At 40.1% G+C, this 14,779-nt stretch overlaps 1 protein-coding gene across 1 annotated transcript in view; it reads right to left on the bottom strand.

The window, feature by feature from the left end:
* Positions 1 to 12,463: 12,463 nt before the first annotated feature.
* parvaa (parvin, alpha a) overlaps positions 12,464 to 14,779 on the bottom strand; it is a 29,482-nt gene continuing 27,166 nt past the window's right edge. The window contains exon 13 of the mRNA XM_033635604.2: positions 12,464 to 13,475. Coding sequence (XP_033491495.2) covers positions 13,399 to 13,475 — 77 coding nt within the window. The 3' untranslated portion in view covers positions 12,464 to 13,398. The remainder of the gene's footprint in view (positions 13,476 to 14,779) is intronic.

Here is a 14,779-nt window from a genome sequence, read left to right as displayed (position 1 = left end):
GACATCTTTGCAGAGGCATGTGTGTGTCATTCTCAGACTCAGAGCCACGCAAACACAGAACAGGCTAGTAAAACATTCAGCGTGGTGACCTTAAGGTCAACAGTCTGACCTCAGATCTGACCTCACCTGGTTTCCTGATGTTTTATTAAAGCTGTCTGTGCCTGGGAGCCTATATCTTCTTCATGGAGGCTCAAACACTAAGGGGCAAAAATACATTATTTAGAAATGTATCAAGTCAGCATTTTCTTACTGAGATTTGTGGTGTTGTTGTGTTTTTTTTTGTGCCATAAAAAGATGAAAACTACTGCTCAGATTGTGTCAGACTAGTACAGCCATAAAATCAAAATAATGACTGTCACTCCCGAGAAACTCTTTGAGGTGCTAAAAATAACTTTGTGGAGGGTTAAATTTGTCCGGTAAGCTCTACTCTGGGCAACACTGCTTTAACTGGAACCTTCTAATCTGTGCATTCATCTAAATCTGTGTATAATTTAATATTTTGGTCTCCTCTGTGCTTGAAATGACAGAGGGAAAATAAAGATGGAGAATGTCAGAGTTGATGGACGCTAAATGTCAGCAAGAGCCCTCTTGTGGTCTGTGGGGAGCGAGCTAAACAATAAGGGTGTGGAGTCTCCACATGGGTTTGATTCATACGAGATGAGTTTAGGATGACATTTATGCAGAGGCTGAATTGACAGGGTTCTCTGTCCCACAACAACCATCAAACTTGTCACAGTACCCTCAAGCAGGAGACTGAACCTCCAGGCTTACTCACTGAGAGCAATTCTTTAAAGCTTAAATGTTTACACGCTCCAGTGCAAAGTGAAAATAATGATACCTATTGTCATCTTTAAGATATGCCTTTATTTTGAAATTCCCATGGCACGTCTGTGTCACCATTTCTATCTGATGCACTTCCTTCCTAAACATTCAAACAGTGCTAGCAGCCTAGCGCCAGGCAAACAATGCAAGAGACTGATGATATTAACGGGTATTATATCAATTGCATGTCCCTGAATTGAGTTGAATTAAATTTTATTGTGGCAGACTTTGTATTATTAACAAATATCCATCTCATTTTCATTCCCAGGTCATCAAGCTAAACACTTTGTTACGCCCCTCAGCGTTTGATAGTGACGCACAGGGCACTTTTATCTATGTGACACACAGCTAAAACACATTGTAGCCACCACGAAAGTACCAAAAACTGCAGTTCTTCGAACAGCCACTTGAGGCTGGCTCCAGAAGCCATTTAATCCACATAGACCTTTTTTACTGTTAATAAACAGTATGACATTTTTTGATGGGCAGGGCTTAGCTGGAGACAAAACAGTACTTCACAGACATTAATCAGCACTAGCTAGCAAGTTCTGTTGACTTGTTTTACACAATGGAGGAAGATGATGTGAGTGGTGCATCCAGAAATACTCATTGTATACGACACAGAGTGCCGGATCGCACTCTGGCACAAACTTTACCGTTCATAAATTAGGAGCGCTGTCGGAATGTACCGTTCATTTATCCAGAGCATCGCATTCTCGGAGTGGCAGAGCTCACTCTAAGCACTCTGTCTGGGAAGATGGAGCAGCAGAGTGCCGGGTGGAGTAAGTGTGTGATTAACTTAACAAATTTATGAAGGCACCATGTCAGGTCACTTACTCTCCAGGACCGCGAGTGTTACTTGAAGTAAACACCGACCAACGGGACCAGACTGGCTGACCCGATTTGATTTGACAGGATTGCTGAAGGTGGAATGGCTGATTTGAATGGTTTCCTCCAGTTTGTTTTGATATCGAAGCCAACATTAGCTAATGTGCTACAAAGTTAGCATTACAGAGAAATCCAGTATTCCTCTCAATACCTCCCCAGGTGGACATGATATCCCTTAATATGAATAACGTTGTTCATCCCTACAACAGGAAATTCTGTTGCCCTAACCTGAGACGAAGTTTGCGCTATACATGCAAACATTTTTGACGATTGCCTCCATCCAGTCATTTTGCCTTTTTGCATTGTGGCTAGTATGCGATAAAATTTAAGCTTTGAGCCATGACTCCTTCTATTCTGGCTCCCAATTACACAACAACATTTTAAGACTCCTATGTAACCTACAGCCCTTTGGTGGCGAGTCGTGTTTTGCCTCCAGCTAATGAAATGACGACATTGTGATGTTGGCCCTTAATGGGTCTATAGACTTCCATGTTAAAATGTCCAACTTTACAGCAGAAATAAAACAAACAAACAATCAAACCAGGAAAAAAATGGTTTTGGCATCTACAGCTAAATTCAAGATTCATGATAACAGGTACAGGGGTTGAATTTCTGTGTAACTTACATTTGAATAAGGCTTAAAGTTATGCATGATTATGAGCGGGCTGCTTTGAGTGACAGGCTCTCTGTCAATAGTGTCCTCAGCTTCTCAGTCACATCCACCCCTCGCTCCTCCACAGCACCAGCCTCTTGCCAAAATATGGTCACTTCTGGCCTCAAAAAAACAGCGAGAACAGGCTGAATATATTGTTGTCCAGAGAATTAATATAATATCATGATAAAACTCCAAACAATGCTTGGTAATCGTTGGGCTTGCAGGAAGGTATTAAGAATGTTCAAGTCAAAAGGCTCAAGTCCAAGTGAAGTCATGAGTCACTGGTGTTTAAATCCAAGTCAAGTTGCAAGTCTTTTTTTGATTTTCTTTAGTCAAGTCATCAAATTTGTGAGTTCAAGTCACATGACTCGAGTCCACGCCTCTGATCATATGCAGAGAAAATGAAATCCATTTATTGAACCAAAACATAAAAGCGAATGAGCACATTTTAAAGGAACCCTGTGGAGTTTTTGATAAGTTATGGAGCAGGGTTTTTTACAAATTTGTTTTTACATTTATTTTATTTTATTTAGCTGCATTAGCACAAGGACCCGCATGTATTTGTACAGACCTTTCTAGCAGGGATGCACCGAATATTCAGTAACCGAATATATTCGGCCGAATATTGCAAATAAACACACATTCGGTATTCGGTGGAATAAGTGAAAAGCAAGGCCGAATAATAGAGGCGTGTTTTGATAACGCAATCAAACAGCGCGGTGACAGACGGAGTAAAATGTCGGCAGTGTGGCGATATTTTACTCCGTCCATCACCGCACTCACATTTGTGACTAAAAATAGTTTTGTGCAGGCAAAATAAATCATTCAGTACGCTGTGTGAATACAGATTTCAACCAGCAGCAGAAACGAAACAGCGAATCCTGCCGGTTGTGGGTTGAACGGGGGTCACAGACACAGACAGGAATACGTATTCCTGTCAAATACGGCGGCGCATTATAACGGCTTACCGGCGACGGAGAAGTCCGGCTCCAGGTGAATAACTTGTTGTCATGACTGCCCAAAAGTACCTGAACAGCCGAGCCATGGCGGCACACAGTATGTTGGGTATCAGAGGAGAAACGAGCCGCTCACATTACTCTTTGTGGCAGGTAACGGCCCACAAACCTCACCGCACTTTAGGGACTGTTCTTTATTTATGAAGGGACTTGTCAGGGGAGGAGGGTGGCTGGTTGATTTTTATTTCATTTATTTATTTTATTTTGTTCCCCCCTATGTTAATCACTTATTGCAGTGCGTCCCTACTTTCTAGTGTTCCATCCACTCAAACCACTTTTATACTACATGCCACATTCACCCATTTACATAGCCATTCATACACCGATGGCTGAGGCTACCATACATAAACCTGCTTATCAGCCATACATTCACAAGCAGTATCTTGCCCAAGGATACCTTAACATGTAGAGTAGAAGAGCCGGGTATCTGTATTGGTACCACCAATCTTTCAATTAGCGGATGACCCGCTACCTCCTGAGCCACAGTCGCCCCTCACATTCCAGTGATATCCACTGATCGCCAGTTGGCCAACAAATGTAGAAATGTGCCCATTAAAGCAGCCAAGAAGAAGACTGCTAGCAAACAAACATGAATGCATGGTATTACAGATCTCAAACTAGCCCATGAGTGCATGTGGTTCCTGACATATCCTGTGGGATAAATTGCTGGACAACAGGGTTAACAGCAGATTAAAAGCTGTTTGCATTCTTTCCATTAAATCTGGCTGGTTACGAGTGGACTTCAACAAGAATGCTCCTTGTGTCCTCTGCTGTTTGTGGCTTTTATGGAGAATATATCAAGGAGAAGAAGAGAGTGAACCCTTTGGAAACATAAGTGTGTCATTAATACAAGTAGACAAAGTGATTAAAAATTACAGTAAAATAAAGTGAACTATGGCCTTGACGCTTTGGTAATACTAGAGAAAAACCACATTGAATGGATCTGAATTTGAAAGAGAAGGAGTAATTAAAGTAATACTTGAGCACATAAATTAATCAAACTCTCACCTAATAGAATTTATTCTATTGCAAGATGAGCCTGAGGAAAATAAAAACCTGAAGTACAGCATTCAGTGCGATCGCAATGTATTCTGGCACTTCACCGAAACCTTGGGCTTTGTGACTGTTGCTTACCTCCATTATTCCACATATTAGTAACTATATTCTGGAGAGTTTGTTTGTGTAGGTTTCAGTTTAACCTTCAGTAAAGTGTGTTTACATGTATGTATGTATGTTTTGTTTGAGCAACATTTCTGACACAAGGAACAGGGTGAGTGCATCCTCACAGTATGGAGACTGCGAGGCTTTACATGATGTTAATTTCTGTGTAGATTGCTTCTGTTTTTCAATGTACTTTCAGTAGCAAAGCAACTCAATGAGTGTTTATTTTAGTTTATTTTTTTACTTATTTATTCACTTATTTGTTCGTTTTTGGGTTTTTTTTATTAACATTATCAGCAGCAGCCTTGGAACTGCCTGATTATTCAAGATGGCAAAGCACTCTGGAACTTCAGCGAATGAAAACTGCTTTCATAAGTTAAAAGCAGTTTTATCTTGTAAGCCATGGTTTCCTGTCTCTTTTTGCATTGCTCCCTAACTCGTCTTTATTTCATGAAATGCAGGTATTTTATATTCTATATTTGAACTAATTGCCCTCCAGTAATATTACATTTATTTATTTTTTTTATGTCTGGGTGGTAAATGTAGATGAAATAATGGTGACAATATCAGGGAGTAAGGAAAAAACTGCCTCCCTAACTCACGAGATGTAAACGAACCACAGTTATACAACAGCTTAATTCAACAAGGAAAATCAGCCTAATCAGGCCAGCAGTATTGCTATAATGAAGACTTCTGCTGATTGCCTTCTTGAGCCTTCTTCAGTTTCCATACAAGGTACACATCAGATGCATATAGATGACGCAGTCCTATAAGCCTGCTGCCCAGAGCTTATTCTCACTGCAGCTGACAGGAATCATTGGCTACGTTAACATGCACGCTAATATTCCACTATTATTCTGAATATGACAGTATTTTGAATGTGATGCGGCTCATGTAAACAGCATATCCTGTTTAGATATTTTGAATTTGGCCTTTTTCCGAATTTAGCGTTTGCGATTAAGATACGTGGTATATGCCGATATTATTCAGGTTTTAATGACATTATTTGGGCACATATGCAGTCCATTTGGAATATGCATCTCAGTTGGGGTTTTAACCACAGTTTGTGACACACAGCCTCTTGTCTGTTTATGGTCAACTTTTTGTGTTGTCATAGAGACACTGCACACAAACCAATTCACCAGCAGTTTGCAAGGCTGGTGTACAGAATGCATGCCAAAAAGAAAAGCCCACATTTGCTCAGTAGAAAAAAACCTTTTTAACATTATTAAAGACTTAGATAGCAACTTATTTTTTTCATTCATTTTCTATAACTGCTTATCCTGTTAGGGGTCGCGGGGGGGCTGGAGCCTATCCCAGCTGACACTGGGTGAGAGGTGGGGTACACCCTGGACAGGTCACCAGATCATCGCGGGGCTGACACATAGACACAGACAACCATTCATGCTAACATTCACAGCTACGGCCAATTTGGAGTCACCAATTAACCTGCATGTCTTTGGACTGTGGGAGGAAGCTGGAGTACCTGGAGATAACCCACGCTGACACGGGGAGAACATGCAAACTCTGCACAGAAGGGCTCGAACCCCCAACCCTGGGCTCAAACCAGGAACCCTCTTGCTGTGAGGCGACAAATGCTAATTACTGCACCACCGTGCCGCCCTACTTATTTTTTTATTTTATTTTTATTTTATTTATCAATTGATTTTTTATGTACGCAAATATTGCAGCGCCAACCTTTTCAAGAAGGTGGTTGAAGGAATGAAAGAGGGAGGCTGTGCTGACATGGTCCAACAAGTCCTCTACTGGTAGGAAACTTTGAAAAAAAAAAAATCCACGTATGCACGGCAGCATGTAAACAGGACTATTAGTGGAATATTTATTTTCATTAACCATGTAAACAGCTTAGTAGGAATATCGTCTTTTTCAGAATAAGAGCACAAACCAGACTTTTTCTGTACATGTTAATGTACTCAATGTGAAAATTCACTAAACCCTGGCATTCCTCTGCGATCTATTGAGTATTTTAATGTCTTTCAGCTCATTGTTTTGGTGTTGTTGCAACTGAAGTGTTTTGGTCAATGCTCTCATCAACTTAGTTTCCAACCACTATTTATTTCAATGAAATAGCGAGACAAACTCACCACACCTTACCTGCCTGGCAGCAAATGGCATACGTACAAGCAAAGTTAGCATCCACCTGGTGAACATAGTGGAGAATTCAGCTGCTACAGACTAAAATATTTCCCTCAGGACTCGCTAAAGATCATAACTAAAAGGAAAGTGGGTATTGGACCTATGTACGGGGTGGCCAAAAACACTGCAATAAAGTTGCTGTATGTGTGCAGGATGTGTTAGTAGGAATCAGCCCCTGCAAGAATATGTGAAGCAGGTGAAGCTTCAGCAACGGCTAGAGAACAACTTCTGTGTGCTCATGTCTCTAAGGTCTCCCTCCTGGGCTGAGTGGTGGCTGCTGGTAGCTCTCAGAAGGACCCCTCCAAGGTGAAAGCAGACCTCCCCAGGCCAGTTCTATCATCCCTGAAGGAGTTGCAGTGGTTCCTGGGTTTTGCCAACTTTTACCAGAGGGTCATCCAGAATTCTGGCTCAGTAGTCAAGCCTGCTCACAGCCCTCAACTCTCTGAACTCATCTTGCCTCTGGTCCCTGGGTATGGATATGGGATTTGGTGAGCTCAAAAGACTGTTCACCTTTGCACCTATCCTAACCTTTCCTGAATTTTCAGTGGATGCCCCAGACTCTGAAGATGGGGCCGTCCATTTGCGCCATGGACCAGAGACTCCACCCCAGCACCCTCTTCTCTTGCAAGTTCCCTCCAATTAAATGCAACTACAACACTGGGAAGTGTTACCTGTTGGCAGTCAAGATGCCACTGGAGTAGTGGAGGAACCAGCTTTCCTTCCTTCCTGCGAGTGGAGTCCAGGAAACTGCACCAAGGTTCATTGGACCATTCCCCATGTCGAGGTCATCAACCCTACAGCAGTCCACCTATAACTCCCTTGCACAATGCACATTTACCCTACCTTCCATTCTTAAACCTGTGGAGATGAGCCAGATATATACCGACCCACCTCCATTTGTAATTTGCCAGATTGTCTTCAGATATTATCTGAAGCTTTTCAGGATTTTTATCTACCTGATCCTGCCTACCTGACCAGTTATGAGGAGACTTATTTTGTATATGCAAATTTAGAGTTGCACACATTATAAACAGTACATTTTCAGAACATACAGGCTGTGGACAACATTATACAGCAAGAACATTGTATTCAGGGAGCCTGCCTGGCACACTGCTCCACTTTTACTCTAACACAATACGTTCACAATGCAACTTCAACAGCGTATGCTGCAGTAAAAAAAGCAGCAGATGGAGTGTGCCAGTGTAACACAAGGCTTCAGGTACACCAAGCCTCCTCCTTTTGTGTTTTAAAACGCTCCCTTTCATAGAACGGGGGAGCAGACCAGCCTCCTTTTGAATTTTTGACATTTGTTTGACGCATGGATAGAGAAAGCCATGCAGACATGAAAGATAGCAGTTTCAGGTCTGAGGTTTAGGGTCTCAGTTTCCATGATCAGCATTGATCATGCTGCTCAGAGACGGGGAGAGAATGAATGAACTAGTCAAAAGAGGTCACGAGCGCCTTCACTCTTCTGCTGCCTCTCAGAATAGGGAGTACTGATCTAATCAGTTTTACCTTTTGTGGTCATTATGTGCATGATAAGTGATCTACAGACTACAGACTCCACTGCCCTGCCTGAAAGGACTACAACTACAGGACATATGTTCCAGAAATGAACTACAGATCATACACTAGATGTTATTCATGGCACATATTCTTTAGTTTTTCTAGATGGACTGTTAATATAATAATATAAGAGGTTTTGTTAGCTTACTGTCTTGAGTGTAGTGTAGTGTAGCAGTAGATTAAACATATTCAACGCAGTATTGAACCTGACAAGATGTAATTCAGGAACAGACTCATGTCAGCCAATGTTTGAGTTGTTCCAGCGGACAAGAATTTAAATGAATAGTTCAACATTTTGGGAAATATACTTACTCACTTTTTTCCATTAGGTTATATAAAAGACTGAAGTGGATTTCAGTATACACAGCAGCCAGGGATCAAACGGTAACTGAGTGAACTCCCTGAGTGTTTACAAGCGCACTCGTATCCCAGTGATTATCGGTTGTTTGGTATCCCGTTCATACAGTATGTTTGCATATGTAAGATTGTATCATATCATAGTTTCTGAAACCATAGCCCATGTGCCATCATAGAAATACCTAATTACACTAGCTGGAGTGGATAGAAACCTGGGCACTGTGGTATGTAAACAGCCAATTAAGGTTTTCATTCATGCAAGCGACATTATTACAGAGATGCCAATGCTGGTCTCACTGTCAGTCCAATACTTTGGTCCAGACTGAATACTACTTGGTGGAGTGTCATGTAAATTCTTACAGATATTCATGGTCCCTAGAGGATGAATCATAATGACCAATAATAAGAATAAGCAAAATTAAGAATAACGAGGTAATGTCAGACTAATTTACACACAGAGATGAAGAACCAGGTTTCTTTAACTGTGTAAATGTCATATCCTGAATACTATCAAATCCAAGACTCAAAACCTGGGTACTAATATAGATTATTAACACTTGCATCAGATAATCGTCTATACATCGTCATGTAACTACAGTAAAAAGCTTTTGTATCTCCTGGCCTAATAACAGTGAGCTCTTACTGCCAGTTCCTCACACTAGTAGTAGATTATTACATCACATAATGGGAAATAGTGCACAAGTCTTATATGATAATACCTCCTCCCTATGTTTCTGTTGCTCCCGCCCTCTCTTCTCAGAAGGGCAAATTGATATTGTCACATTCATCATGAAGACTGGAGGCGAGCTTCTGAGAAACAAACGGGAAAAGGAGACATGTCAGAGCATAAACATATAACATCGATACGCTTATGGCCAGTGAAGCAATCCCGCTCTACTTTGTAACATTACCTAAGTGGAGTGCCAGCCATTATTGGGCTGCATGGCCGAACCTTTTATCTAATGCCACATAATATAATAATGTGATACTTTATTGATCTTCACAAGGGAAACAGTCTTTTGTCTTGCCCTGGTTCATAAAGAGGTCAGAGGTCGATGCCAGCAGCAGAGGAGCATCTGAGGACCTCCTGGAGCTTCTGTGTTGTGATCAAGTAGCATTGCTGCCTCATGGGAGGATCAACCATCAGAATGGAGGACTTTCTTCTTTCTTTCTTTAACATTTAGTTAAACCTGTGATCCTAGCCAAATATAGGTAAAACTACTAAATGGGTTTATGTTTTACTTAATATCTAAGTGGAACACAAAGTGGCGATCTGTAAACACACTGCTGTTGAAAATTATAATCAAACAAGTAAGGAATAATGTAAAGTGAAACAGTCATTATTGCAAAACCTGGCTTTGAAATAGTATTAATGGATTGCCTTTGTCCACTTTGGGGCAGCGGAACAAGCTGTAAACACTGACATTTGATGATCATAAATTTCAACATTTGCAGTCAGTTACCCACCCAGCAAACACAGAGCAATTAAAAATTGTGTTTCTGTCCACCTGTTGAATGTTATTCCAATATTCACTCTCCTTTTAGCTCTGTTTTTGGTCTCCACCAATTCCTGAGCGAAATATCTGACTCCTTAGCTGCAAAATGCTTCACTGTGTTATTCAGCTAATTGCTAACTTTGACTGCTGTTTGGTGCTGTAGAATTTTTTTTTTTTTTTCTGAAACAAACTGACTGCTACTGTTAGAAATATGGTTAATAAGCAGTGAAAGTAATGACAAAAGTAAGTAGTAGCCTGTAAAATAAAAAATAATCAGCTAAGAGACTCTAAAATGTTTTGTAGAGCTGAGAGAAATTATGGGTGATGACTGTGAATTTCTCACGAGTGACCTCTTTCACATTACACACAGACATTTGAACAATTGTTCATATAAAATAGTGCAGCTTAAAATAATTTTGAGGAATATCTTTTGGTGAGATTTAGATTGAATGAGATGACTAAAAAACAGCATTGAAATAGAATTTTATTTATATTTTTTCCCTCCTGTGGTCTTATTTTTTATCTTTAGTGGGCCTTATTGTTTAGAATTGTTTTTGGGTTTTTTTGAAAAAAATATTTGGCTATCACCAATTTTAATGTTAATTCCCCAATGTGTTTTCTTTTAATTCTACCCAGTAATTTCTCTTAAATTACTGTATTTATTTTTGTATTTATTTTTTTTTTATCATATCCAAATAAATAAATAAAAGGAATTTAATAGTTATGCATAAAACCCCCTGTAAAATGGCAAATGGTTGGTTTTCACACTTGGATTTTTGCACTGATTCAACAAGAGTGATAGAATATTGTTTAATTAGTGAGTGTCAGAGGTGTTGTGGACAGATTTTATGTTACCTTAGGACTGAGCTAGGTTAGCTGTTTCCAGTCCATACATTGAGCCAAGCTAAATGGCCGTTGTCTCCAGCTATTTTTACTGTAGACAATGTGGTAACAATCTTCTTATCTAACTCTAGCAATAAAGTGCATGAATGCATTTACCAGAACTATTTGCTACAAAGTCTTAAGGATTACACGTTTAAGAGGGCAGAGTGATTAAATAAAAAATAAATAACATGTAAAAATGTCACAAAGCAAAGCTTTTTACTACAAGTTGCACAAAAAAAATCATAAGGATTGATTACAGCCTTTGGTTGACACAATAACTTATTAGCAAACAAAATGACATAGCTTGTTAGCAAATAATGAATTTATTAAAAACTTTAATGAAACTTTTTAAACCAACTTTCCCATCTGTGAAGCAGCTCTTCATCTCCACATTACTGTGGTGCCTTCAATCAGAGGAATGCGGCTCTGTGCCCCCATGTGACCCATGCACGGAGCGACAATGTAACAATAATGCAATAACAATAATGTAACAAGGTAATAACTAGAGCAGCTGAATTGTCCCCTGGGCGAGGGAGCGCAGAGGAAATGATCATAACATGGTTTCAGATCCCTCAGGATCTGTTGCAACTGACATGAGAGCATCTGAGAGGGCAATCATTGCCGGATGCTGTTACTTGTACCAAATGTTACACTGCGCTCCAGGCGTTTTGTCGACACACACATACTGTGTATGTGCCTATAGCTCTTTTCTGTCCTCACGTACAAAATGTGGAGGTTTTAAGAGCTCCTTGAAGGTGAAACTTAATGTTTCATAAAGGAACACTGCAGCTCAGGCTTTACATCGCACACACAGGAGCACTCTTTCACAAACTCTCAATTGAAGATTAAATTCTAGCCTAAACAATGCTCTCACCTTGAAATATGTTACAGTCCAAAAGGATTACTCACTTTACAATTTAGGGACTCACACTTCATATGTTAGGGACTACACACACACACACACACACACACAGGGTTTTCTGAGTTCATAAAATACAAAAACAGACTGACAAAACTGGAAAGTAATTAAAAAGCAACTTGGAATCAAAAACATCGGAATCTGAGTCTTGGCAACGTGTGTGAGTATCAGCAGAGATCACTGCAATACCACAGTATAATTAATAATACATCAACACACAAGTGAACACCTACAGTATACACACCCATTTCCCCCCTTTTTTCTTTTCAAAAGCTATTGTGGAATGTGCGAGGAAAAAAACCTTTTCATCCATTCGGTAACTGTGCTATCTATTTTGGTCTACATTGGGGTCAGCTCCAATTCAGAAAGCTTTTACACAGCTTTTCTGACAGTCTATCTCAATTTAGCGAAAAAAGAAAATTGTTGTGCAGGTCTACTTGGCTTTCTGTGCGGGCTAAATTGGAACCAATCTGACCCCAATATTTGTTTTGTTGGAAAAACATTTCCGCTTCCTCTGAGGGGCAAAAAAAATGCAGCTGCATTCAGGGACTGAACAATTTATTGAATATAATGCATTAAAACATAAATACATGATAGAGAATGTGTCGGTAGCTTGAACCACAGACGGTTGCTGCATTTGTTGTTTGAAAAAGTGAAAATGCCATGAAAGTAGAACACAACAAAATATATTAAGTCAGTTTTCATTTGCCTTGCAGAAAGGAGAGGAATCTAATGTGTATTAAAATATGATATATATAATGTATTTAACCACAAAAAGCAGAGTGATTATATAATGGTGATTTACCTAAATAAAATACTAGAAAGCGAGTGGTAGCTGAGTAAAGCCTTTACAGTGTGAATGCAGCAGAGCTTTGGTCAAATATTTCATATGTCGCTCCACACATGCAAAGGAAATGTGGGACGTTAAGACTATAACTGTGGAGCACATGCATCCCAATATTAAGTACTGGGAGCTGACAGTGTTCGCATGTTTAAATAAAGGCACTTATGAATGACATAAACAAGAGCAGAGAGGAGAAAATGAAAGCTGGAAAGGTGAGAAAGGACAAGTGTATCAAAATTTATAATAAATACAGTTAAACAGTTTCTTTTCTGAATTAAAAGATAAATGTGTTCATCTAAAATCTTCCCTTTATATCAATACAGGGTGATGGAAATCATTACAGAATTAATCATGGCTATCTTATTGTTTTTATACATGTCTGTAGTATTGTCTAGCAATGCCCAATTTACCATAAAAAGTCAAACATTTTGTGGCACACAAGCTGAATGTCAAAGAAAAACAAAGAAAATAATACAGATTTGTGTGTGGTACATTATCCAACAGGAACAAAATGTGATGCATGCATGCAGATAAAAACAGACTTGTAAGACCAATAGAAGGAAAATATATTTTTTAAGCTTTAACATGTGGTCCACGGTATAAAGTGTTCTCTCCTCCGCCACACATGGTGCTCAGTCTACATTCCTGTACCTGGTGAAGAGGTTGTAGAGCACGCGGAGTGTCGATTTAAGGTCACAGTTCACTATATCTGGATAAAAAAGGAAAGAAAGAAAAAGAGAGAAAGAATCAAAGAGTTGTATATAGACATACATCTAGCGAGAGTATATATCTTGTCTATACACCAGCTGCTGCAGGCTGTACTACAGGTGCCCATTCCTGCCCGTCTACAGCTTAGTGGCCTTTTTGCGCCAGACATATCTCTCCTCTAGCAAACAAAGTTCAGCAGACAGCTGCAAGATGCTTTGGTTGTACTATGGTACGATTAAAGGAAATTCATTTCGGACTCAACACAATAACAATATTGTCGATCATTTTGGTTTATCTAACATGAACAATATTAGACCTACATACATTTAGAGTTGTGTTAGACTCTGCTAGGAATATTTTTGCTGCAGTGTTTTTATAATAAGGTGTGTCAAATATAGAAGGCTACAGCTGTTAATTCTATGTCAGATACATAATTAAAGGCGACACGGTGATGCAGTGATAAGCATTGTCGCCTCACAGCAAGGGGGTTTCTGGTTCAAACCCGGGATGAGGGGTTCGAACCTTGGGGTGGGGGAGCCCTTCTGTGTGGAGTTTGCATGTTCTCTCCATGTTAGTGTGGGTTTTCTCTGAATACTCCAGCTTCCTCCCACAGTCCAAAGACATGCAGGCTAGGTTAATTGGTGACTCTAAATTGTCCGTAGGTGTGAATGTGAGTGTGAATGGTTGTCTGTCTCTATGTGTCAGCCTGTGATAGTCTGGCGACCTGTACAGGGTGTACCCCGCCTCTCGCCCAATGTCAGCTGGGATAGGCTCCAGCCCCCCCGTGACCCCCAACAGGATGAGTGGATATGGAAAATGAGTGAATGAATGAACAAATAATTAAATGTACGATATGTAATTTTCCGCCGCTAACAAAAGACGGAGCAATGCCGTTATTGCAGTCAATTTCTCCTGGTTAGGATTCCTTCAGTGTTCAATGAAGGTTTTTACTGGGAGCCGATTCATGTTACAAATCAGTGTTTCTCTGATGCTGTTCTGCTTGTCACAGACTGTTTTTCCAGATGTTCAGGAGGTTTTTATCGTGAGTGGAATTATCTGCCGAAGTCACCTCCCGCTGGTTTAAACCTGTAGAAACACTGAATGACGCAGTTTCATGTTGAAAATCGGGGATTCTCTGGCACAGGAATTGGAGCTGAGCGTCCACCGACGTCTGCTCAGCTTGTTTCTCTGATAACTTAAGATCCAGACGTCTGATGACTAAAATCCTTCATCTGGGTTAAAATCCATCACTAAAAATGACCAAGATCTAAAAAGTGTATTGTAAACCCATGGCAGACAACCACA

Source organism: Epinephelus lanceolatus, chromosome 5 (assembly GCF_041903045.1).
Source record: "Epinephelus lanceolatus isolate andai-2023 chromosome 5, ASM4190304v1, whole genome shotgun sequence".
NCBI lineage: Eukaryota > Metazoa > Chordata > Actinopteri > Perciformes > Serranidae > Epinephelus > Epinephelus lanceolatus.
The sequence above is the reverse complement of the archived record's forward strand: the minus strand, read 5'-3'. Positions and strand labels throughout refer to the sequence as shown.